Genomic DNA, 22201 nt, shown 5'->3' with positions numbered 1-22201 from the left:
TGACTCACGGATGGGCGTGCCGTCAGCTGATTGATCCCTTCACACCCACTGTGAAATCCGAAGGTAGATCTGAGAGTGGGTATTCATTCAAGGTCCTGGCCAACAAAATAAGTCCAGCTATATATACACACATGACAACTCCAGTCACCAATTTCTGCCACCCCGGTTTCAATACAAAATTACAAGTTCCGGCACCAACCAACGGTCCATCTCCTTTGTTGGTCCAAACCACCAGAAAGTGCTGCATGGATGCGTAGAAATCTGGTTTGCCAGTGCTGAGCTTTTCAACGCCGCGAAAACGCCAAACCTTTGCTTTTGTGTAGGCGCCTGTGCCTACTTACTCGCTTTTACGCCATTTATCCTTCTCCCAAGCGGACGAGCTATCGCCACGGGGTTTCTGGGATGATCTGTCCCATCCCTGGAGATTCTTGTCTTCCCGTCGAGGTTGGAGCCATGGGTCGTCAGTCAACCAACGCTCGTCCTCTGGCACAAAGTCCTGCTCAACTTGCTCGTTTTCCCGCGGTCGCTGGTCCACTTGCTTGACTTCCTGCTGAAGACGCTCCTCTTCCGATCGGGCTTCGAGGTATGGCTTGTCCACTGATTCATGTTCCTCCTCTGGCGCGTTGTCCTGTCCCTGTGGCACAGCATTTTCTTCTTCTAGCATCGTTTCTCTTTCTTCTGGGACGGTTTCCGGACCGAACTGGCCATCATCTTCCAGAGCATTGCCCATGTACAGCTCGAGATAAACCTCAGACGCCGTCTCATCGCCCGTCGAGCAGTCCTCGACGCCCCATAGCTTTCTGAGATGGTTGATCCTGTCCTCGACCTGATCTGGACTGTGCTTGCGCAACATGGTGATGCGTAGAAACTTCGTCAGCGTTTCCAGCATGAGCTGAGCGCGGCGCGTCGTGTCGACAGCATCTCCCATCATGATGTCGTTCTGGACGCGCATGTTGAACATTTGGTTCATGATTTGGATCAGCTTGGTCGCATCAGCTTGAAACAGAGGGCTGGCGGCCACCTGTCTGCGTTGCAGGGGGCTCCGGGTGCGAAACGCAAGCGAGGCGACGCTGCTGGCAATGATTTCAATCATCTTGGGCGTGGGGTAGATGCCGAAGCGTCCGGCAAAGACGCGCAGCGCCATCAGAGCACCGCCGTAGTCCCGCGCGCTGCAGAAGCACTTGATAATCATGTGCAGGACCCGATTGCGGGTGGACATGGCCTTCATTGTTCGTGCACGGCCGCGCCACCGTTTTCTCAGGGACTGTAGCGTGTATTGCATGCAGATTTCTGCCCTTAGTGTGTTGGCCTGGTTTGTGCCCCTCATTAATTTGGCTCCGCGCCGTCTCTGGCTCAAGTAGAACGCGTTCCATATCATAACGAGTGCGGGCTCCTGCGGCACATTCTGGAAAGGGGCGTTTTTGAGGTGGTACATGATTGTTTCGTCAACCATGTGTAGGTCGTAATTTTGCAGGTAGAACTGGAGGGCTTTGGTCAGGCCTTTGCTGTCGAAAGGGAGCTGGCATTTTTGGAGCTCGCCCAGGAGGTTTCCAAACTCTGCCCTTGCCTTGTCGGACGATAGTGTCTTTTGGTTTCGTTTGAAACAGAGATGAAGGAGAACCCCAAATGTTGCACTCGACGCAGGTGGGACAGGTCTTTCCTTCCAGATTGACAGTTTTCGTCGGCGCTGGCTGATTTTCGAGTTATAAGTATTCTTGCGCCGTTGAACTGTTTCGAGACGTTGCGACACCATGCGCAGGGCAACCTCTTCAGCCATCTCAAGGTCTCGTGTGGTGGCCGTTGGTGAAGAGACCCAGTTGCTAAGGATTTGATCCATTATCCGTGGCTCAGGCACACACCCTTTTTCGTATGCTAACTCGACGACAACGAGGGCCGCGCTTGTGTCGTGGAAGTCAAGGAGCCTTTGCAGCCACGTATTGAAGAATAATCGAGTCTTGAAAAATGATGGCAGTGTGTTCAACATTGGCAGAAACAGTCGGTGCACATCACCGACAGATGCGGCTGATTTTGCAATACGGGTGAATTGATGATGAAACTCTGTCTTGTCCTTTTGAAAAGTGGTTTCAAATTTTCGAGAGCGGACCATGTGTTCAAATATCTTTACGGCATGGTTTCTTGCACCGGCCCGCAAAAATCCCATCCAGTAGAATTCGTAGTCGGAGTTTGACATTTGGTCGCCATACTTTCCCTGCACGTCGACGTAAAGCTCCCAAGCCTCCTTGACAGCATCTGGCATGCCGTCTTGAAAAAGAGGGGCGAAAATGTACTTCGAAACTCTCAGTACAGCTTTTGGGTCAATATCCTCTAATCCCAGTAGGATGAGTTGAGCGTATTCGACCATTCCGATGCGGGCGACCAATTTGATTCCTTGTTCCAGGAACTCTGGTCGCTCCGGATCTGAAGAGGAATTGTACCAATCGATCCACTCCAAAGCCGCTTCCATCTCTTCGCCCGACTCAGACAGAGCGTCAAGATAGGCCATGCGCAACCTCGAACTTCCAGTCCTTTGCATGTCGTAGGCCAAAGCCTTCATGTGGGCCATTCTGTTGTCGTTGGTAGGAGAAACGTGGGACTGAGTCGCCCACAGAACATTCCAGGCGTCGTCAGGTACGAGTCGGAGGGCATCTGGGTGTTGATACCTGACTCTTGCGTACCACTTCCACAGATTCTTTCTGACGCTGTCAACGGCAGGTTCATGAAGGCCTTGTTTCAGGGAAAGACTGAGTTGCTTGATAGGAAGCGGCGGTTGTTTGGTGGGATAAGGTATCGTCACATCCTTGTCCAACACAAGGCGCCTCATGACAATTTCACCGCCATGACCTGTGATTTGGGAGTCATTTGGCGCTACGACGCGCTTTGGTGGCGCGCGACGGTTACGAAGTTTTTCGCGACTGTGTCTTGACAGCGTCGAGGGCCGAGCAGTGTCAAAAACTTTGGAGAGGCGAAATCTGAACAGCGAGCGATGCAAGCGGTGGAAAGTGTCGAGGTGGTAAGGTCTCATCTGTACGCATAACTCATGCCGATATGATAGACTCCCGGAACAAGATGACTGGAGGAGTAGTTTTGAGGTTGTGGTCAGGTCGGTACGCTAGTCTGCAGTTGACGTAGGCGCCAAGGCCAGGCCGTGTCATGGAAATCCAGACGCCTCGCGCCACTGACTCGACGCCGTTTCCTAGCCGCTTGAGACAAACTCAACACCATCACGCCATCGCATCTATCATCATGAACCGCCTGGTCGCGACATGCACGCGCTCGAACGTGCCAGACACGACGCTTTTCCTCCATTTTTATCCTTGAGACGATGCTGCAAGTCACCATCCATGCTCATCGGACTTTGCCGTCTCAGAGCGCAAACGAGAATCGATATCTATGATTATTTATTCACCGGAACACGTCTTCATTCTCGCTTTGCCCGTCAATCCGAGCCCCGAGTTGCTATGAGCCGTCTTGAAGCGTCCTTATGGCCATCGGCAACCGATGATACTGCCGGACTTGTTCGTCGCTTGACACAGATCCGTGCCGTCGGCCTCACTCCGTTCTGATTCCGTATCAGCTGTAGAAGACGTCCATCGGCACGCCCTTGACTCCGACGTCGCTCGGCAAATCCGCAAGTCCAGATCTATCCCATGTCACCGAAGCCCAAGGTCTGATGGATGCTCCCTTACCCGCTCCGTCGGCAATGTTCAGCCTTCTATTCAGGCCTTCCATCGACACCCAGAAACCTGGGTTTGGATTTAGGGTTAAGCTGTGATACCAAGCTTGAGGATCGCTAAGGTTTCGAGACCATGCAGCTGGAAAATCCAAGCTTTACTCTCTGGGGCTTGAAGCGTCTCTGCATCCGATGTAGAAAGCAGAATATTTTGCTAAGGCCGTGTATCGCTTGAACGGCAATCGACCCGTATCCAGTGGAGACCCCCGATCTCTGATAGGATCCGGGGCACGCTTCCCCAAGAAACCAGCGTGGACCTGCTCAGTTCAGCTTCGGCGTAGAAGGTGCCTCGAAATGGCTTATCAGGACATTACACCCCGCAAATGACCATCGGAATCTGCTTGTGGCTCGAGCTGACAGCACCATTCAGGGCCACAACATGCTTCCGCCAGGCGTGTACAATCTCTGGCTCTATCCAGAAGCAGAATATCAAATGTCGAACACTGGCCTCCGAGAGCCTACGACGACCAAGATTCTAGTTTACTAAAGTTTCTCGACTATCATACAAGATCGTTGCTTGTGCCAACCTCGACCGGGCGGCGGCCTTACGCCCTTCGCAGACCAAAAATGAGTCCGTTTATCTTCAATACCCCTGCAAATATGTAGGAACGCGCGCTTTACTGAGCCGCCACAGGGCGTGACACCTATCGCAGATGCCCGGTGGTCCACCTAACGGCAGTAGATTTTGTCAAGTATATAAACATGCCGATTTGGCTTGAGAACAGAAAGCTCGACAGACGAAGCTGAAAGCTTGACCGGCCTCTCCCTTTTGACCTGCAATAGAGCCTCTTTTCCGAAATGGGTCTCTCCTTGTTGCTCACGGCCACCAGCGTTCTGGCTGCACATGCAGCTGGAAAGGTCATTCCTCGCTCTCCATCCGTCCACTTCAAGGGCCCCTTTACCGCCGACGCTGAGGGAGCTTCCAACATTCACATCAGCTTTGCGAGCCCAGTCGATGGCGAGCTGTCCCTCTACTATGGCTCCTGCGACATGAGCTCACCATATGAGGCTCATCATCATGTGGGCACCACCCACATTGGAGACCACCCCTTGGCCAAGCGTCACCTTGGATGGGAATCCAACAGGCCTACCCGGTTCACATGGCTTCCCCCGGCGGACACCTTCTCTGGCGGCTGTCTGCACGCATTCAGTGGCGAAGAACTCGTTGGAAAATCGGAAAGCTTTGCCATCAAGAGGAGGAAAGCCAGGCGCAGCGTGACCTTTGCCGAGATTGCTGATGCGATGGGGCCTTGGTTCGACGGTGTTGAATATCTCAAGGAGAAGGAGCCGGATACGGTTTTTGTGTCCCAGGCAAAGGAGAAGACCATTGGTATCCTGGGGGGTGGCATGGCTGGCCTGATGACCTCCGTAAGTCGAACAAGTCCCGGGAGCATTCTATTTCAGCGCCCGCATCAAATTACACTCCAGATGCTAATATTGCCACAGCGCCTGCTCGACTCTGTAGGAATCCACAACTGGGAAATCCTCGAAGCCACGGAACGAGTTGGAGGCCGCGTACACACAGCTTACCTGAATGGCACTTCCCCTGATGATTACCAGTACCAAGAAATGGGACCCATGAGATTCCCAGTGAGCATCACAAACTCGACCACCAACGAGACGATTCAAATCATGGACCACCGCATGGTCTTCCAACTAGCCGACACTCTGAACAAGATCAACGGCAACGACTCTTCGCTAGCCGTCAACTTTATCCCCTGGATTCAGAGCGCTGCCAACGACCCGGAGGACACTACCAACACCACGGCCACCTACTCCAACGTGACGGCAGTGGAGCAGGCGCTGGCTCAGATCGACACCTGGGACGCTCTGACATGGGAGAAGAAGACCGAGATCGCAACCAATGTCTTCCAAGCGCACAAGAAGGCCGTCGAGGAGGGCTACTTTGACTTTTCTGAAGCTGGCTACCTGCGCTACGTGATGGGCCAGTCGGCAGACATTGCAGACCAAGCCGTGTCGACGGCATCCAACAGCCCCGAGTGGCTCTACGACTCGATCTACTTTGGCGCAACCGAATGGCGCACCATCGACAAGGGTCTGTCGAGCCTGCCGCGCGCCTTTGCCCCGTTGGTTGCTAACCGCACGCGCTACAACACCAAGGTAGAGCGCCTAGCGTATGACGAAGAGGCGAAGAAGATGACGGTCTCGTGGCGCCCCGACGGGCCCTGGAGCGACCTCACGTCGGCCGAGTACGACTACACGGTCGTCGCGGTGCCATTCACAAGAGTGAAACTGTGGGAACTCCCAGATTACTCAAGCCTGATCAGCCGGGCCATTGAGACGATGAACTACGGCACAGCCTGCAAGGTCGCGCTGCACTACGAAACGCGCTTCTGGGAGCACCTCGACGCGCCCATCATCGGCGGCTGCGGTAGCACCAACATCTCGGGCATCGGCTCCATCTGCTACCCATCGTACGCCATCAACAGCAGCCTGCCAGGCGTCATCCTCGCCAGCTACGACTCGGACAGCACGGTGCTCAGCTGGGGCGGCCTCTCGGACGACGAGCACGTCGCCTACGTGCAGCGCGCCATGGTCGCCATCCACGGCGATGTCGCCGCGCAGCAGTACACGGGCAGCTACGACCGCATCTGCTGGATCAACAACGAGTTCGAGTCGGGCTCGTGGGCGGACCCGCTTGTCGGCCAGCAGGAGCTGTATCTGCCCGCCTACTTCAAGACGGAGAAGCAGACCGTGTTTATTGGCGAGCACACGAGCTACACGCACGCGTGGATCTTTTCGGCCCTCGAGAGCGCTGTCCGTGGAACCGCGCAGCTGCTGCTGGATATGGGCTTGGTGGACGAGGCCAAGCAGGTCACCGACGAGTGGATGGCCCGGTGGATCTCTGTCTGAGCGGCAGACGTTGCGCCGGATGTGGAAAAAGTAAATATTTAGACACGCATATAGAGCGCTCGCACTGAGCCTATTTAATGAAATGACCTTGACGTTACGAAGCCGACGTACAGTACACGGAGCAAAAGTTTGAGGCAAATTCCATTCTAAAGCTATCCATCTGCATGACGAAAGGAAAGCACGAACTGCCCCCGAGAGAATCACTGTAAACCGAACTTCCGAAGCCACCTTGGCCAAGGGCACCTCTCCAAGACCTTTGAGGTCTTAGACTAGCCCAGGTCATTGTCAACACAAGTTGTCGTGGCTTGCTTCCTTTGAGAGCCAACCCATTGAGCTCAACTCTCCAATACCACTGTGCTCGACGCACTTCATGCCATTCTCAAAGATTTCGAGGCCGCATCGCTGGAAACAGAATCTGGATCGGTGTTAGTACGAGGACGTATAGTGTGGAAGGAGAGAGGAAGTGGTGGCGTACCGGGAATCATCAATCAACCACGCCAATGGCGTCTTCCATACTCAATCAGACTTCGTAGGGGCTGGCGTAAAACAACCTTTCTCAATGTCAGTACGGGAAGGAAATCTGTTGGAAGGGGAAGAAAAGTACATACCGGTGTCGATATGCTAGACCGACGGCATCTGCCACCACACCCCAAAGTTTCGGTGGCGACGAAGCAGCCTAACGGCGACGAGGCTCGGGCTGAGGGTCGTCGACAGGGTTGCCCAGGCAGCCCTGAAGAGCGCGGTGAGTGATGCCCAGGTGCTGGTTCTCGATGCGGGCGGACTCGGTTAAGCCCTCGAGCACGCTTGCCATGCGACGGATGTTCTGCGAGAACGTGTCGTTGGCCGCCTGGCCCCATTCTTGCTGCTGATTAAAGTACATGTGGAGCTCCGAGACCTTGGAGCGCTCCTGGTCGAGCTCCGTCTCCAACTTGCTGTTCTTCTCCTTGACGAGCGCGTAGTCTTGGAGGGCTCTCTCGGTCATCTCGCGCTGGCACTGCAGCAAGTCCGAGACGCGCGTTAGCTCCGTTGAGTAGCAATGCTCGGTGACCTGTAGCTTCCGCGTGAGAACCTCCTTTTCGGTCTGGAGATGATAGACTGTCTGGGCGTGGAGCTGCTCCGTGTCGAACTTGGCCTGGCGAGAGCCGCGGGCTTCAGCCTCGAACAACTTTATCTTTCCGAGATACTCCTCGTTCTTGGGAAGACTCGTCAGGTATCCGATCTGGCGCATCAGTCCTTCGATTCGGTCCTGGAGCGCCTGTTTGTCAGAGACCGCAGCCTGCAAGCGAAGGCGCGACACATCATCCACGAGAGACTTTATCTTGCGGATGAGAATCTCCTTGTCTTGCTTAAGCACCTTGACGTGCATGGCCAGGTCCTCCAAAGCGGCCTGCGCGTTCTGAAACATGGTGATGCAGGGGCCATGATCTTCAGGGTTGAGGGAATCTGGGAACGCGTCAATGACCAGAGAGTCCGTGGAAGGACGCTCGGTCAAGAGAAAACCCAGAGGGACGACCTGATTATTGAGGTGCGAGGGCAGCTTGGCAGTCTGGGTGTGGTCGAGAGCGAAAGGGTCTTGCTGGCTGGCGCGACGGGAGTGGATGCCGTTGGATGGGCAGACCGTCTCAGTAACTCCACCAGGGGAGATGTTCTTGTTGGAGACTTGCAGCTCGCTGGATGGGGAAGCGCAGACAGTGCTGCCGCGACGCGTTGGGGTGCTCTCCATGGCGGGTAGGGTCTGACAGAGGATTGAAGGGGTTGTTTTTGAGGAGCAGGGTGTAGCGAAAGAGGTTGTCGGTAATTGGACGGTGGTACTCGGCTGAGAAGAGGTCCTGTGGTGGGTAGTGTAGAGGATTTCCGGTTGGAAGCGAACCCAACTCCGCCCGCGATCTCCAGTTGATGTAAAGGCTTGTGACGGCAAAAGCAGTAAGGTCCAAAATAGAAGAGGAGGACGGGACGGGTGCTTGGGAAGGGTTGGGAATTCGCACGTCTCGGAGAGAGCCCGCGTGGTGCAGTATGGTGTCGTCCCGCCGACTGCCCACGCAGCAATTTTTGCAGTAAGCCGATTCACAAAAGCCGCTTCCTCCATTTTCCCAATCCCACATGAGCCTTTCGCACCGCTTTATCATGGCCAAAAGACAATGGAGACGAGCAGGCCTGTCTCTTGGTATGTGTTGTTGGCCGCAGTGAAGCTCAGGGCACTCAGCTTGCTAAGAATCCCAGGAACCACGCAGCACATTCAACCGACCAAGCACCAGAGACCCTGGAGATGGGCTCTGCGCGAGTTCCTTACTGACAAGCTCAACCTGCACCAACGGCAACCTTCTTTTCTTTCTTCAAGCCTCCGCCCCTCACAAATTCCACGGCACGATGCGTCCTTTCTGCGAATCCAGCGCTCTCTCCCTTGTGGCCTTCGAGCCAGCACTTTCGGCAATACAAGTCGCCATCGCAGCCAAGACACCGCAATGTGGCATTGTCGAAACATATAATGCACCAGCTGTCAATCTCTTCGTCCGTGAACTGGGACTTGTTGGTCTTGATCGGAGGCTTCTTTGACGGTGCAAATGAGGGCGCAGAGGGGAAGCTGGGATTCCCAGAAAGAGCGGCCAGACGCGCATTCAAGGCCTCGTCATCAGGAGTGGCCCTGCCAGACTCTTCGTCTGGAAGATCCTTTGGTGCTGCTGGCAGAGACCAAGCCGAGTCGATCACGTCGGCAGTGGAGGCGGGTGTCTGGTCAAGCCTTTCGCTCCTGGTTGGCTTCTGCACCTCGTTCTTTTCGCTGGATGGGCCAAAATGCTCTTCTTCTTGTCCTTGTTCTTCTTTGGGGCCTTCAGCCTCAGCATACTTCTCCTGGATCTCCAAATCGGCCAAAACTTGAGCAATATACTCGTCAGCTTCCTGATCATCGAGAGCATCTTCATCCGGCTCTTCTTCGACCCGTCCAGGCTCCAGCTTCGCGATGTCCACCTCTTTGGCATCTTCATCGAACTCCTTATGATCCTTCTTTCTTTTTGCAGTCTCCTGCTCATTCCCAGGCGTCTCGGCAGCAGGCAACACGCTTCTGACCTCTTTTACCAGGTTCCCAACATCTCTCTCCTCGCTCTTTTGCAAGTCCCAATCTTCACCGCCAAGCTCCTTTAACAACACATCCAAGCTCTTTTCCTCGCCACCAAAGTCGACCCCGGCATCCTCTAAAGCTGGCGAAGCCTTGCCAGAAGATCCAGAGCGTGGACTGGGCGTGTGTAGGCGCTTGAAGCGCGTCGCCAGGTCAACCACTGGGTCTTTGGTCTCATCCACGGACGTCGGAGGCGGCGCCTCTGCAAACTCGCGCAACACGTCCGGCTGGATCTCAGCACCAGGCGGAGCCGAGGACAAGGTCACGCTGGACTTCTTGAGGGCGTTGAGGCGTGCGAGGAGGGCGTCGTCGCCCCGGTCGTTGGAGGAAGACATGCCCGACTCACACCAGAGCGATAGCTTGGTCGATGGAAGCGGATATTCGAGCAGAGGTGAGGAGAGGCCAGGTCATGCATGCAGCAGTAGCAGCATCAGCAGCAAGGACAGCTAGCTCGAGACGCCGTTCCGGATGGCGGTGGAGAGTCGGTACCAGCTGGCGCCTCGAGATGGGGCCCGGTGCCGTTGGGCTTTCGTCATGCGAGCAGGGGGGGCGCGAACCGCGTTCATGGGCTACGAGCCTCAAGCACGCAATGTCGATCGACGAGACGTTTTGATGTTGAATGTAGAGCGGCGGGATTTGTTCTCTCAAGAATGAAAGACTCAATCAGTTCGGATGAAGGCAAAGATGCCATGCAAGAGGCTCATAGGCAAGCTATTGATGTGCACCAGGATCTTTCGGACCGATGTTTCTCCGACCATCACCAGTACGCAACTTTATCGATAGGAGCAACGCGTCTACCTCTTCTCATTGGCCAACGCTATCTCTAAACTGCTTTTCATGTCCTTTGCAAGTTATTTCAAGTCTGAAAAATATATGATCCCTGAGATGTACTCTAAAGTAGGAGTATACATCGCTTCACTACCCAGAGACCGGCAGCGACAATATCCTACTGGTTCCAAGCAGTGAGTGCAGATTGCTGAGAGACGCAAGTCACGGCACCACATTGGAAACAAACAGCAAGGGGGCACATCTTCGGGCAATTTCCACTCTTAGACGTTTGAAGTTGTTGGGCAAACAGCTTGGCGTCACAGAGAGATGACGTGCTACCCGGCATGCGGTCCGAAGGGGGGCGGGCCGTAATGCAAACGGACCTCCGGCGGGGGATGGCATGCAATCTCAATGCCACGCGGGGTCAAGGCATGCGAATTTGAAATACACGATCGAGGAAGCGGACGGAACGGTGAAAAGCTGCATGCTTGATTTCAAATAATTACGACATCCGTGTATGCATCATGACTGCAATGAAAGCGAAAGGAAAGAAAACGACGAAGACGATGGCTCTATGTAAAACAATGCATGGCACAGTGGTGTTCGCCCATCACCACTTGTGAAGAAGCCAGAAATAGTACGCCAACACCACTAGTGCAACCTGCGCGAGACTCTTGCCCAACTCCGCCATGAAAGAACTCGAGAGGATCTGCCGCCACACGCCCTTTTTCCGCGGTCTCGTCTCAATGACTGGGGATATTACTTTTTTCTTCTCTTCAAGGGGCACGCCGTAGTAACCCGCATAATTGATAAGAGGCAGCGGATACTTTTCGTGACCGTTTGGCTGCTTCCCATGGCCATTCAGCTGGGGCGAGGGCAAGCCATACCCACCTACGGGAGTTGGACTGGGATTGCGAGGGGAGCGTGGTGGCAAAGACCGAGCAGACAGACCCCCCTTGTCTGATGAGTCTGATGAGTTGGAAGAGCCTTTTCCAAGAGAGTCGGTCCGCTTGCGATCCGAGTTGCCCTCTGCTTTCTCTGCCTCTGCAGAAGACTCGGTGTGGTTGTGGGTCGGAAGTATAGAGCCATTCGAAAAGGATGCCGTCTTCTTGGCTCGGAGACTGAGGATGGTTGCACGAACGATGAGAAGGCTGAGCGAGAAGCCAAGAAGAAAACCGTAGCGGATGAAAGTGCTCAGCTGGTCTGGCAAAAGACAGAGATGAGTTTGGATAGTCGGCTGTCCAGAGGTTTCCTGGGCCGTAAGGGGATTGCCTTGGTGGTCAACCGGGTTCCACATGCTGACCATTAGAAATCCTGGTTTTCTCACTCCCATTGCCCAGGACAATGATTTGACGGTAATCTCTCTAATGCCGCTACCACCAGAGGGATATCCCATGTGTACGACTTCACAGTAGTCATGGTCATCTCCGGAGAAGGCGTACTCGATGTGGCCAACCTTTTCGGTAATGTCCTTGGAGATTTGGCGCGTCAGAACGTTTTGATACTGGTAGCCTCCGCGCACGGGGATTGCGTTGCGTTCGTCAGGATTGACTGGTTCCTTTTGGCCTTTTGGTGGCTCTGTTGGGGGCCAGTGTTCTCGCAGGGGTCCGCATGGCGTGCCCTCAGCTCTGTACAACGGAACGTGAGAAAGGAGAATGGTAGGAAATTCGGCATCATTGACGTTAGGGTATGGAAGGTGGGAATCGGCCATATCATCACCCTCCAGCACGACGTGATCATAGAGCGGATGCGGAGGCAGGCCTTGTTGTCGCAGCAACTCTCTCGAAACAGCGCGTTTCTTTTGCTCTTGTGCTTGATCCAAAAAATCCTGGGTGGGTTTCCAGAGCGTTTCGGAGCCGGTGGCATGGCCAAGCGCGCTCAGAGACACGGTGTCTACCGATACAAATGTGTGGTTCCCAATGACATCGACTCGGTTTCCATCTCCAAAGTACGTGTTGAACCTCTTGCGCACATTCGGCCGGATCCCCGTCGCAAAGCCGAGGTCGTGGTTTCCGGGAAGACTGGCAATAATCTTGCGACCTTCTTGTCCCTTGCGAGCCGCCATCCCCGCGTCCGGCCAGTGTCCGAAGAAAAGGCTCCCGAATCGATCGTATTCGCGCAGCCAGTATTTGTCTCCATACTTCTTCCACGACGTATCCTCGCTTATACTGCCATCTGCAGTCCATTCTCTTCCGCCGTCGAATAGGTCACCGAGGAAAATAATGGTATCGGGGTATAGGTCGGTTTGGATGAGAGAGAAGGAGCGGCGTAGGTATTGGTCCGTAAATGCAACAGTAAGGGTGGACAGTGGCCACGGACGGCCTGGGTAGGTATGCGGGTCCACGAGCTGTGGGTCGGCGACGAAGACGAGGTGATGAGGATTAGCATCTTGAGGCTGGCGAGCAAGTCAGCTTGATCTCGATTTGCCTGACCAGTGGCGATGGCCCGCAGGCCGGTTGTTGTAGCGACATACCCAGCTTTCCCAGTTGCTCCAGTCGCAGGCTTGGATGGCGCTGCGGAACACGGTCCGCTCACCCCACCGCAGGTAGAAGATCCAGAGAAGTATCACGAAGTTGGGAAGAGAGAATACACGCCTGAGGTTCCATCTTCTGGAGGCGGGGGCACGCGAATTGTAGATTCCCACCTGCTCGAGGCCCGACTTGGCCAATGTTGTCGCCCGAGCAGTCAGTGAGAGAGGCTCGTGGAAGTGGTTGCGCGAAGACGTCGGATAGCCCCAGTCATCGTAGGCGGTCATGATTCAACGGGGCGGGAGAGATAGGGGTCTGGCGAGCATGTCTTCACAACAACAAGGGAAGAGAACGAGGAGGCTCCGTGCTGGTGGATATATTTGGAGGTTTCGTCGGGAGAGCCAGGGTAAACCCCCTGGTCCCCGCCCGCGACCGGGGTCAGCGTCACCGCGACTCAGATTGCGCGGCCCTGCCAACACCGACCAAACATCCAAAAGGCCCTTTTCTGCTTCACGGCACCCCTTTCTTGTTGAAACCACAGCTTCGTGAAACCTCAACGTACCCACCTCCGCATTGTGTCCTCAATCCGTTCCATTCTGGCAGATCAATCGTCCGCCTCAACAAGCTCGGATCAGGCGCTCGTAGCTTTGGTGGTGAAGCAAATGAAATCTATAAATCAGTTCCTTCTAGGATAGACTTGTTCGTGTTCAACTCTACGACCGCCTCCGAATCTTTCCGTCCATCTTCCATCTTCAAGCTCCCTGCCCGTGTGCTGTAAACAATGCAGCCCCCGTTGCCCTCCTCTCTACCTCTGCCCGCATTCCTTGAGCCCCACGAGGAGCTTCCCTCCCCCTCTCATTGTCTGAACGCCAGCTTGAACTTGAATGGCAGTTGGAAGGCAGGATCTGTGACGACAACTTCCTCGCCATCCTCTACCAGCTCTTCCATTCTCTTCTTCAAGTTTGGCCTGGTCTGCTCCTCAATGCTCTGCGGAAACTGGTAGTACAGCGTCTTTGCCTCTGACCGGATCGAAGGCTTCTTCAGCTGCGCTTCAGGTCTCTCAGCTAGGCTTTCTAGGAAATCTTCGAGCGTGCTCTTCGCATTCACGTCAAGCTTCCTGGCCAGATTACCACAAACCGGACAGTCGTCTTTCTTTTGATGTTCGAAGGTGTACGTGTACACGCTGTCGTCGCCCGTGTACATCATGTAGTTGCTCTCCTCGGGCATGCCGAGCGGAGGGGCCGTGCTGGTAGCTACCTTGAATGCCTCGTTGCAACAGCTAGCTGCGACTATTGCATTTGTCGAGGCAATGGCGGGAATGATGTTTTTCACGACACCCTGCGTCATAGAGTACGTGACCCCTGGGATGTTGAATTCCTTGGCGCGGTTCAGAGCCTTGTTGTAGAGCCAGGTGATGTGTTCGGGGTCATCAGTGTCGAGCGTGTCTTCCTTGCGCTCCTCCTCCCAAGCAATGATGTGTGCCCATTCGATGCAGTGCTGCGGTTGTCTGGGAATGGTCGCCAGTGTGCACAGAGGTACAGCTGCCCGCGGTGCATGCATGTCTAGCTGACACTCGATGCACGAAGTCATGGTAGGCAGGACAACACGAGCTTGGCCCTTGAAGCCTGTGAGACTGTCAGAGTTTGTTTCACTCCGACCTGGAATAGACCCTTACCTTCGGTGCCTCCGTCTATCAAAGGCTTCAGCGAGTCTGGGTCGTCTCCGTCTACCATGCCAACGAGCATAGCGTTGATCCATCGCCGTGCTTCGATACTGTCGAGACCACAAATCACCATGCCGAATTGCATGTAGTATTCTTCATCCTTGTCCTGAATCTTGCCGCAGTAAGGGGTGATTTGGACTCCTTTGACGCGTCTCTCGACGAATCGAGCCGCCACCTCCGCTTTTGGTTTTCCAACATCGGCTTGACGGAAAAGAAACTGCCGGTTCAAGTTTGAGACATCGATGGTGTCTATGGAAGTTAGTCACGTGATGCTTCGATAAAGAGGACTTGTGCTCTTTTCGTACCCATGTCAATGACGTGAATGTCCTTGAAGCCAGAAAGGGCAAGGTTCTTGAGAATCTCGCATCCCAGACCTCCTGCACCGCTGCTCGCTGTCAGCTAGGCGCCTGCGTGCGGCGTCTAACAGCTTACATGACTCTAAATCAAGACCGTTAGTATTTGAGCCCATCATTTTGAAAAAGGCAGCGTACAGAATCTTCATATTTGCCAGCGTCTCAAGAGACGTCATGCCCGGCTCCCAATCAGGGTCTGTGAATGGTCCTCGTCGGCTGAGGATGTTCCGAAGGTACTTCCTGTTTTGTGTGAGCGGAGATATGTGGAAGCGGCTTGCAGACACACCATTTTTGAGGAGGCTCGCCGTCAGTTGCTGCCATGGCTGATTCTTCTGGGCAATCCAGTTTCGGAGAGGTGGAGTTGTCGGGTTGTCGTTCTGGAAGGAAACTGAGGAACCCAATTGCGTCAAAGCTCCCGGTCCTCCACTATCGATAAGCGCACTGGCCAACACGCGCGAGCGACGCGAGACCTGGGACCCGGACCTGGACTTTACTGGAGCCTTCGCCTTCACTCCATCCACACCGAACCTTTTCAATAACCGCCCTCGAAACTGAATCATGACCATAAACATCGATCATGGATGACTTACTAACCGCTGTCAAGACGACTAGAATTCAGGACGTCAATTCTGAACATCACGCACCGAAGCCTCAACGTCTTGCGGCAGTTTCCGCAGCTACAAGCACTCCAGATCAAGCTCTGAAGGTCCTACGAGAACAACCTGATCCACAATCTCTTCACGATGTCTTGGGGTTTCTCCAGAAATCTACGCGAAATTCTGCAGACTTCAACGTGAGAGTCCCCGAACCGCTTTCAGCGCAAGTCATCGGTACGCTGGTCAACTCAACAATTCCCGACTACTGGGAAACGTGGAATCAGTCGGACCATAGTGATCGCAGTCTTGTCTTGCAATCCCTCAAAAGTGTTGGTGGGTTGGGAGCATTGGTAGCGCGGATGAAGAGTCTTTGCGTAGAGGAGCAGGCCCAATCACAGCAGCAGATCAAAAAGTCCAGGAGCACAAGGAGCCAGATCAGGATCATTCTGGATGTTTTGAGTAGACTCATCACCGGGTCTGACTTTGCTTCAGCAATCTGCACCGACGTCAATAAATTCGTTTCCGCATCAAACCAGCGCCAAATTCTTTGGCGTGAGTTTGTTTCCCTCACAGCTTCTGGTCGCATCGTCTCGGTCTCTGCGCAAGCAGAAGACTTGTTGAAAGAGACATCCGAGCAAGTGGAAAGCTCATGGCTGTCCAGCGGCCCTAGATTCGCAACATGGATTGGTTGCAATGTCGTTACTCTGCTCGGAAGCGGACAGGGCGACGTTGGTCCTGCAGCAGCTCTACTGCTCGGCAAGTCTTTGACATTGGGCTATAATGGTAAGACGCACCGACTACTGTCTGATTCTCCGCTGACGAGAAACAGAGCACATAGTGGGAGAGATCATCTCGGACTTGGTCGCCGATCCATCGAGTAAATCAACACAGTTGCAACGGCTGTTGCAAAAGACCCGAGCCCATGAACAAAGACAATTTCTTTTCTCGACGATTGATTGGATCTCAAAGAAGCATCTGGGCGCCCAAAGAGTCTCCAAGATGGAAACAGAAAAGGAACAGAGGGCGCTTAGCGGAGCATCCGCGTTGATAGCGGTACTGATTTCAAGCAGCAACTCCATGAAAGACGCGTTGGTGAACTGGTTGTCCAGTGAGAACTGTGTTGGCTCCTTTCTAGTCCGACGCGCAGCCATAGCTGCATTGCAGACTGATGAAGGTACGAAATCACAGGTCCTGGAACAACCGCTGCTGACGTGTGCGTAGACCGGATGACAAAAGTCATGGAACGGACCATGGAGCAATTTGGAGACGAGCTTTTCATAAAGCACACCCCAATCGTCCATCAAGAAGCCCTCGCTCAAGTGCTGCTCATATCAAGCGGCTACGTACATCGCTCAGATCCAATGTTTCTTTTTACCGTTGCAAGATCTAGCGTACACATGAGCGGAACTTCCAACAGACTTTCGGCCTCATCGCTCCGTGCAAGGTTTCTCGGAATGGTCACAGCAATGGCCATATCTGAGCTCATCGATAAGCCTGACAAAAGGTTGAAGTTTGATATCCCCCAAACTGAATCTGCAGAGGCCCAATGGTATCTCCAGCTGGTCCGCATAAATGATTCCATTGGAAACCTGGACGATGTCTCGGCCGAAAGGAAGACCGACGACAAATCATCGTCTATGTCGAAAAAAGCACCCAAGTTCGAACATCAGTGCGGCCCATTAAAGGAAAAAGAAGCAGTGACAACGGCTACAGGGCCCAGAATAGTGGAAATACTCGATTCTGATCAGGACGACGACCTGATACCCTACGCCAAGCCAGATTCTGACCCAGAAGACGACCACGAAGACCCCACACTAGTCACGCGCAACAAACCAACCGCACCAGTGTACATCCGTGACCTTCTGGCAGGCCTCCGCGAAGCAGAAGACTACGACAAACACCACCTGGCCCTCAGCACGGCGGCAAGTCTGATCCGGCGCAAAACCAACTTTGGCAAGGAAGTCAAAGACAGCCTGGACGAGCTCGCCTTTGTCCTCACCAACCTCAAGGATCAATTTAACATGGACGAGTTTGAGGAGATGCGGCAGCAGGGGCTGATTGCGGTGCTTCTCGCCGAACCGGAGGAGATGGGACCTCTCTTCGTGCACTCATTCTACACGGGCGACTTCTCCATCAGCCAACGCGCCGCCATCCTGACAGCACTGGGACTCGGCGCTCGCGAGCTGGCAGACTTTGGCGACGACGACGAAAACAACAGCAAGGATAAAGCCTCGTCCTCTTTCCCAACCAAAACGCTTCCCCCGGCGCTCCACAAAATCTACTCCGCCGACGACAGCAAGACGCCCATCGACGCCATGAGCAACCAGCTGAAGCAGCGCCTCATCTCGCCGCTGGCGCTCGACGCGGCCGACAAGCTGACGGGCCCGTCGGCGCTGAAAGTCCGCACCTTCTCGTCGCGCATGGACGTGGCCAAGCGGCGGCGCGTCATCAACAACGCGCTGGCCAAGGTCGTCGCGCACGGCATCTTCTTCCCGCTGACGGGCGGGTGGTGGGCCTACGCGCGCGCATCAGGAATGAACAGGGGCGGCGGCGGTGCCGGCAATGGCATCCTGCACTCGCCGCACGTCTTGCCGCTGCTGCTCAAGACGCTGGCCATTGTGCTGCACGCCGCGGGCCCAGCGACGCTGTCGCTGCCGCAGATGACGGCCGAGCTGCTGGACCTGCTGCTCTCGCTGCGCGCCGTGGCCGTGGCCGACGCCGCCGTGCTGGAGGCCGTCTTGTTTGCCCTGCTGGCCGCCATGGAGGTGAATGAAGACGGCGAGCAGCTGGTCAGGGACCAGGCGAGGGAGCTGCTTGAGACGCAGGAGTGGGTGCGGACTGTCTTTGAAAACACGGCGGGCGGAAGTGAGGAGGAGGAGAGGGTTAGGAGTTTGGCTGCGGCCGTACTGGTCAGGATTGGCGATGTTGTTGAGAGGTGGCAGCGTCTGATGATGGGGGATTTGGTTGACTTTTAGGTGTCGACGCGGAGGGCGGCGATCCTGTGATCTGCGGCACCCAAAAAGCACTCGAGTCCATTCCACTACAAAGGGGAGACAGTCTTCAAAATATTTGGTGATTCTCCCGACTCAAAGACCATGCCAAGCCTGTTGCGCTCACCCTTGTGATAGAAGAGTGATCCTATCATTCGATATTAGAAGTCGGGAGTCGAGCTGATGTCACAACGGATAGAATGCGCCCCCAGAGTTCATCCACTCATCAGCGCGCTCAAAACACCTCAAACCCAGGAAAGTCGACAATGAGACAAAGAAACGCAAAAAGGGAAAGATGGTCAATAACAAGCGTGGAGAAAAAGCACAGAATGCCAATAGGGCTCCATGTTCAATGCAGTTGAGGTCAGCTGGGTATGTCGCGTTCCCCCGGTTCCCAAGCTCGCCAGCAAAACAAAAACGCCGTGATTCCATACAGAGTCATAGTCCGGCCTGTCCGGATGAATCCTGCCGCAAACGCCAAATCTCATGCTTCAAAGTCTCCGGTGCGAAAGAAAACCAAAGCCGCAAAAAGGCAAGACTCAGCGGAACATGCCGCCGCCAACAGCGAGACCTGTTCTGGGCGGCATGGCGGCTCGCTGAAGCTGCTCGCCTGGGTCCTCAGCCTTGATTGAGTTGGATGTAGCAGCGGCATTGGAAGTCGTAGGAGGTGAGAGCCGCGGTATCAATGCAGGGTTTTCGTAAATGTTCGTCGGCGGATGTGGATTCGGTTCATTTCTGGCAAGTTCGCGGGCCTGTTGGGGTCCGATGCGAATTGGCGTTGATTCGGATGGATGGTGGCGGTTCTCGGAGCGTGCCATTGCTTGCTTCATCTGCAAAACAGGGGACTCGTAGGTGTCTGGTTGCGGTCCGGAGCCTTGGCCCTGTGCCGCGGAAGAGGGAGGGTTGGACCCTTGCATGTCAATTGTTGACGCGGAGCCATTCGGCGCATTGATGTCCACCGTGTTTCTTTGCGCTGCGGGTGTCGAAAAGGGATTGCTGGTCACTCGAGGTTGGGGTGCCGATGATGGCGGGTAATGTGCTTGATGAGGTGGCAATTGAGGGTTCACCCAAGCATTTTGTTCTGGTTGCTCTTCGGCAGGTCGTTCTCCTCGCAACGGAGGTTCTTGAGCGGCTTCCAGGCGGCTGGGCTGGGCAGAGCGAAATGGTATCTGCAGTCATCAGCATGGACTCTTGGAAGGCCTTTTGGCACTGATACTACTCACTCCCATTGTAGCCAGGTCCTGATCGATTTCTGGAGCGCGAGCCGAGTTGAGATCCGGCGCAGCTGGAAAACCAACGTACTTGGCGACACCCGATAATACTGAAACTTCCAGGTTGTACGCCTGCTGCTGGAGCGCTTGCTGTGACCTCTTGTTGTTGAACTTGATTGTGTAGTCCGTCTCGTTTGTTCCCCAGTATCGTCTTTCTCTCTGAAGCTGCGTGATGCGTTGGTTGCATTGGGTGAGATAAGTCATCCGTATGTCTCCCACATCATGCACAAATTGTCCGTGTATCGTTCCGCGCATGGCCACAAAATGCTTCTTGAGGATGTCTCTTTTCAAGTTCAGCCGAACGTTTTCTTGTCGTATCTTTTCGTCGCGACGCTGGTCTACTGCTGCCAGCATGAGCAAGTATTCTTCGTGTGTCGAGTTGGGCGATTGTAATTGGTTGAGTTCGATCGAAAGCAATTCAAGTCGTTCTTCAAGTCGCCTGCCAAGTCAGTTAGCAACGAGGTATCCTTCATGAAACAGACGACTTACTTTTTCTGAAAGGTCAGGAACTGTCGCTCAATCCTGTTGAGAGCTTCGAGCGCGTTGTGTTTTCGGTCACCTAATTCGCATATGTGAGCGGTGCGACGCGTCTCGCGCGACTTGGTCTGCTTACGTTCTTCCTCAATCATGCCAGCTTCCTCCGCGTCGATTTCGCCTTCTGCGCCGTCTTCATCTTCCACCTCTGCAGGTGTAGCTGTTTGATCTTCCTTCTCGGTCGGCCTGCCCTTCCTGCCTTTTCGCTGGCCCCTCTTACCCTTGGCCTTTTTCGAGGCCGCGGGCGCCTCTTCAGCAGGCTCAGCCACTCGTGCAGCGGCGCCCTCTCCACTGTCCTCGTCTTCAGCCTGCGCCTCGGCTTCTTTGTGAACAGTATCGTCTTCCACAGTCTGTTGCACCTCAGGCTCGTCGACCTCCATCTGATCGCCATTCGTTTCGTACGGTCTTGCAGAGCTATGACGCTTGGGAGCCGGCTGATCGGTGTCGAGACCATCTCCGATCGACGATAGGGCACTACTCGAGCGCTTGCGCTTTCGTTCGACCCCATCACCTACTGAGCCATTGTCGGCGTCAGCTTCAATGTCGCGGCTCGCGTCTGGGAGAACAACGTCGTCATCGCTGTCGTCGCCGACTTCGGAATGGATCGCAGCCTGCTCCGCAGACGGTTTTGGCTTTGAATGATGCATGTCAACACTCAAACCCCTCGCTAATTTGCTTGGGGTCCGCTCGGCCGGGCCATCTGAACCGTTTGTGACGTCGGTAACCGTGCGCGCGAGTTTTCGCGGAGTGTTGTCGATGCGTTCAGTCTCCGCTTCGGAGTCGTTCTCCTCAGCGTCCGGCGAAGCTTCGTTGGCTCTGTGAATTTCGTCTTCACGACCTTCAACACTCTCTTCTGGTTCACTGAGGCTGCTGGAGCCCTCGTCTCCCAGAAAATTGTCATAATGGTCGTTCCTAGTATCTCTGCCCAAGTCTGGCGTATCGTCCAGCCTCTCACCGAATGTAGGGACGAACGTCTGAGTCGGGACGGCGGAGCTATCATTTGCGACCGTGGAGTTGTCGGGGTGGGGTTCGTCGCGAGACTGGGGCGGTAACACGGTGTCGGGCTCGGGAGAGGACTCGAGAGGTTCTGGAGTAGGGGCTTTGGAAGGCGATGCCGTGGGGTGTGTGATGTCGGATTCTACGAGCGATCATGTATTAGCGGCTGTTCTTGTGGTTTCCTTGTGACGTGGGATGCGGTGGGTGCAAAAAAGGCGGCGCTTGGAGCTACTCGGCCAACACGTCCACGTTCAGCCATCCACCGTGACATGAAAGCCATGGAGAAGGCTTGAATCGAGAGCAGAAGCAAGCGTATCGAGGTCTGAGGCTCAGGTCTCGACTCACCACCGGGTGCGTGTGCGCCGGCCTCTTTGGACCGGCTTCTGCTGCTCCGAAAGGGCGCGCTCATGGTGCGCTGCCGGTACGATGGTCCCACGAGATCCAGCAAGTGTTCTGAAATGCGTATAGGGCGTTGGGAGCTTCGCGTCGTCAAAATTGGCGGGATTGCGTGTGGAGCGAGTGCGCGTAGAGAGGACCAGGAGCAAGGCTCGCCAGGGAAGGGTCTTGGGCGTGTCGAAACGGACTTCGCGCGAGATGCTCGAAGCGGAAGAATAGAGGTGACGAGGGAGAAAGAGGCATCAGCTTCGGGCGCGCTGGCTGGTGGTGCGGGTGTAGGAGTGACCTCAAATGGCCCTGATGATTGCCATGGCCAGAGGCGGGAAAACCCCGGCCAGTGGCCCCTCCGCGTGAGCTCGCCGGGTCCCGGTCGGCGTTTGGGAGCCCTGA

General features: G+C 54.8%; 8 protein-coding genes across 8 annotated transcripts; 2 read left to right on the top strand and 6 right to left on the bottom strand.

Annotated features, from left to right (window-relative positions):
* Positions 1–35: 35 nt before the first annotated feature.
* Positions 36–3077, bottom strand: J3D65DRAFT_616450 (uncharacterized protein). Its single transcript, XM_066799448.1, has one exon. It carries the CDS (start codon positions 3020–3022, stop codon positions 338–340), a length of 2685 nt encoding a protein of 894 aa, XP_066657710.1. The 5' UTR covers positions 3023–3077; the 3' UTR covers positions 36–337.
* A 1292-nt stretch (positions 3078–4369) lies between these two features.
* Positions 4370–6651, top strand: J3D65DRAFT_252964 (flavin-containing amine oxidoreductase-domain containing protein). The gene is made up of 2 exons (XM_066794823.1): positions 4370–5098; positions 5177–6651. Exons 1-2 carry the CDS (start codon positions 4529–4531, stop codon positions 6602–6604), a joined length of 1998 nt encoding a protein of 665 aa, XP_066657709.1. The 5' UTR covers positions 4370–4528; the 3' UTR covers positions 6605–6651.
* Positions 6652–7085: 434 nt separating this feature from the next.
* J3D65DRAFT_252972 (uncharacterized protein) lies at positions 7086–8895 on the bottom strand. Its single transcript, XM_066794824.1, has 2 exons — positions 7213–8895; positions 7086–7155 (listed from the first exon to the last, which is right to left on the bottom strand). The coding sequence occupies exon 1, from the start codon at positions 8688–8690 to the stop codon at positions 7281–7283; it is 1410 nt and encodes a 469-aa protein (XP_066657708.1). The 5' UTR covers positions 8691–8895; the 3' UTR covers positions 7086–7155; positions 7213–7280.
* Positions 8797–10165, bottom strand: J3D65DRAFT_252945 (uncharacterized protein). The gene has a single exon (XM_066794822.1). It carries the CDS (start codon positions 10049–10051, stop codon positions 8903–8905), a length of 1149 nt encoding a protein of 382 aa, XP_066657707.1. The 5' UTR covers positions 10052–10165; the 3' UTR covers positions 8797–8902.
* A 929-nt stretch (positions 10166–11094) lies between these two features.
* J3D65DRAFT_549836 (uncharacterized protein) lies at positions 11095–13239 on the bottom strand (the record flags this gene model as incomplete). The annotated part of the gene is made up of 3 exons (XM_066796972.1): positions 11095–11331; positions 11380–12879; positions 12958–13239. The coding sequence occupies 3 exons, from the start codon at positions 13237–13239 to the stop codon at positions 11095–11097; spliced, it is 2019 nt and encodes a 672-aa protein (XP_066657706.1).
* Positions 13240–13425: 186 nt separating this feature from the next.
* Positions 13426–15431, bottom strand: J3D65DRAFT_252846 (uncharacterized protein). The gene is made up of 4 exons (XM_066794819.1): positions 15167–15431; positions 14981–15113; positions 14628–14924; positions 13426–14577 (listed from the first exon to the last, which is right to left on the bottom strand). Exons 2-4 carry the CDS (start codon positions 14982–14984, stop codon positions 13808–13810), a joined length of 1071 nt encoding a protein of 356 aa, XP_066657705.1. The 5' UTR covers positions 14985–15113; positions 15167–15431; the 3' UTR covers positions 13426–13807.
* An 82-nt stretch (positions 15432–15513) lies between these two features.
* On the top strand, positions 15514–18754 carry J3D65DRAFT_252863 (telomere length regulation protein-domain-containing protein). Its single transcript, XM_066794821.1, has 3 exons — positions 15514–16407; positions 16454–16798; positions 16846–18754. The coding sequence occupies exons 1-3, from the start codon at positions 15606–15608 to the stop codon at positions 18597–18599; spliced, it is 2901 nt and encodes a 966-aa protein (XP_066657704.1). The 5' UTR covers positions 15514–15605; the 3' UTR covers positions 18600–18754.
* A 310-nt stretch (positions 18755–19064) lies between these two features.
* Positions 19065–22138, bottom strand: J3D65DRAFT_252851 (uncharacterized protein). Its single transcript, XM_066794820.1, has 5 exons — positions 21761–22138; positions 20499–21557; positions 20375–20444; positions 19838–20324; positions 19065–19783 (listed from the first exon to the last, which is right to left on the bottom strand). The coding sequence occupies exons 1-5, from the start codon at positions 21822–21824 to the stop codon at positions 19154–19156; spliced, it is 2310 nt and encodes a 769-aa protein (XP_066657703.1). The 5' UTR covers positions 21825–22138; the 3' UTR covers positions 19065–19153.
* Between the last annotated feature and the right edge of the window lie 63 nt (positions 22139–22201).

Source organism: Phyllosticta citribraziliensis, assembly GCF_038025025.1.
Source record: "Phyllosticta citribraziliensis strain CPC 17464 chromosome Unknown J3D65scaffold_3, whole genome shotgun sequence".
NCBI classification, from domain to species: Eukaryota; Fungi; Ascomycota; class Dothideomycetes; order Botryosphaeriales; family Phyllostictaceae; genus Phyllosticta; species Phyllosticta citribraziliensis.
This window is presented reverse-complemented; position numbering and strand designations above follow the sequence as displayed.

Bases quoted from the DNA above. Each gene is read 5' to 3' on its own strand.
- J3D65DRAFT_616450 (XM_066799448.1), bottom strand. From the start codon at position 3,022: ATGAGACCTTACCACCTCGACACTTTCCACCGCTTGCATCGCTCGCTG.
- J3D65DRAFT_252964 (XM_066794823.1), top strand. From the start codon at position 4,529: ATGGGTCTCTCCTTGTTGCTCACGGCCACCAGCGTTCTGGCTGCACAT. The intron at 5,099-5,176 runs GTAAGTCGAACA...ATATTGCCACAG, and splicing joins TGGCTGGCCTGATGACCTCC to CGCCTGCTCGACTCTGTAGG.
- J3D65DRAFT_252972 (XM_066794824.1), bottom strand. From the start codon at position 8,690: ATGGAGGAAGCGGCTTTTGTGAATCGGCTTACTGCAAAAATTGCTGCG.
- J3D65DRAFT_252945 (XM_066794822.1), bottom strand. From the start codon at position 10,051: ATGTCTTCCTCCAACGACCGGGGCGACGACGCCCTCCTCGCACGCCTC.
- J3D65DRAFT_252846 (XM_066794819.1), bottom strand. The intron at 14,578-14,627 runs GTAAGGGTCTAT...ACAGTCTCACAG, and splicing joins GATAGACGGAGGCACCGAAG to GCTTCAAGGGCCAAGCTCGT.
- J3D65DRAFT_252863 (XM_066794821.1), top strand. From the start codon at position 15,606: ATGGATGACTTACTAACCGCTGTCAAGACGACTAGAATTCAGGACGTC. The intron at 16,408-16,453 runs GTAAGACGCACC...GACGAGAAACAG, and splicing joins TTTGACATTGGGCTATAATG to AGCACATAGTGGGAGAGATC. The intron at 16,799-16,845 runs GTACGAAATCAC...ACGTGTGCGTAG, and splicing joins TGCATTGCAGACTGATGAAG to ACCGGATGACAAAAGTCATG.
- J3D65DRAFT_252851 (XM_066794820.1), bottom strand. From the start codon at position 21,824: ATGAGCGCGCCCTTTCGGAGCAGCAGAAGCCGGTCCAAAGAGGCCGGC. The intron at 21,558-21,760 runs GTGAGTCGAGAC...GATCGCTCGTAG, and splicing joins CGGCGCACACGCACCCGGTG to AATCCGACATCACACACCCC. The intron at 19,784-19,837 runs GTGAGTAGTATC...TGATGACTGCAG, and splicing joins AGGACCTGGCTACAATGGGA to ATACCATTTCGCTCTGCCCA.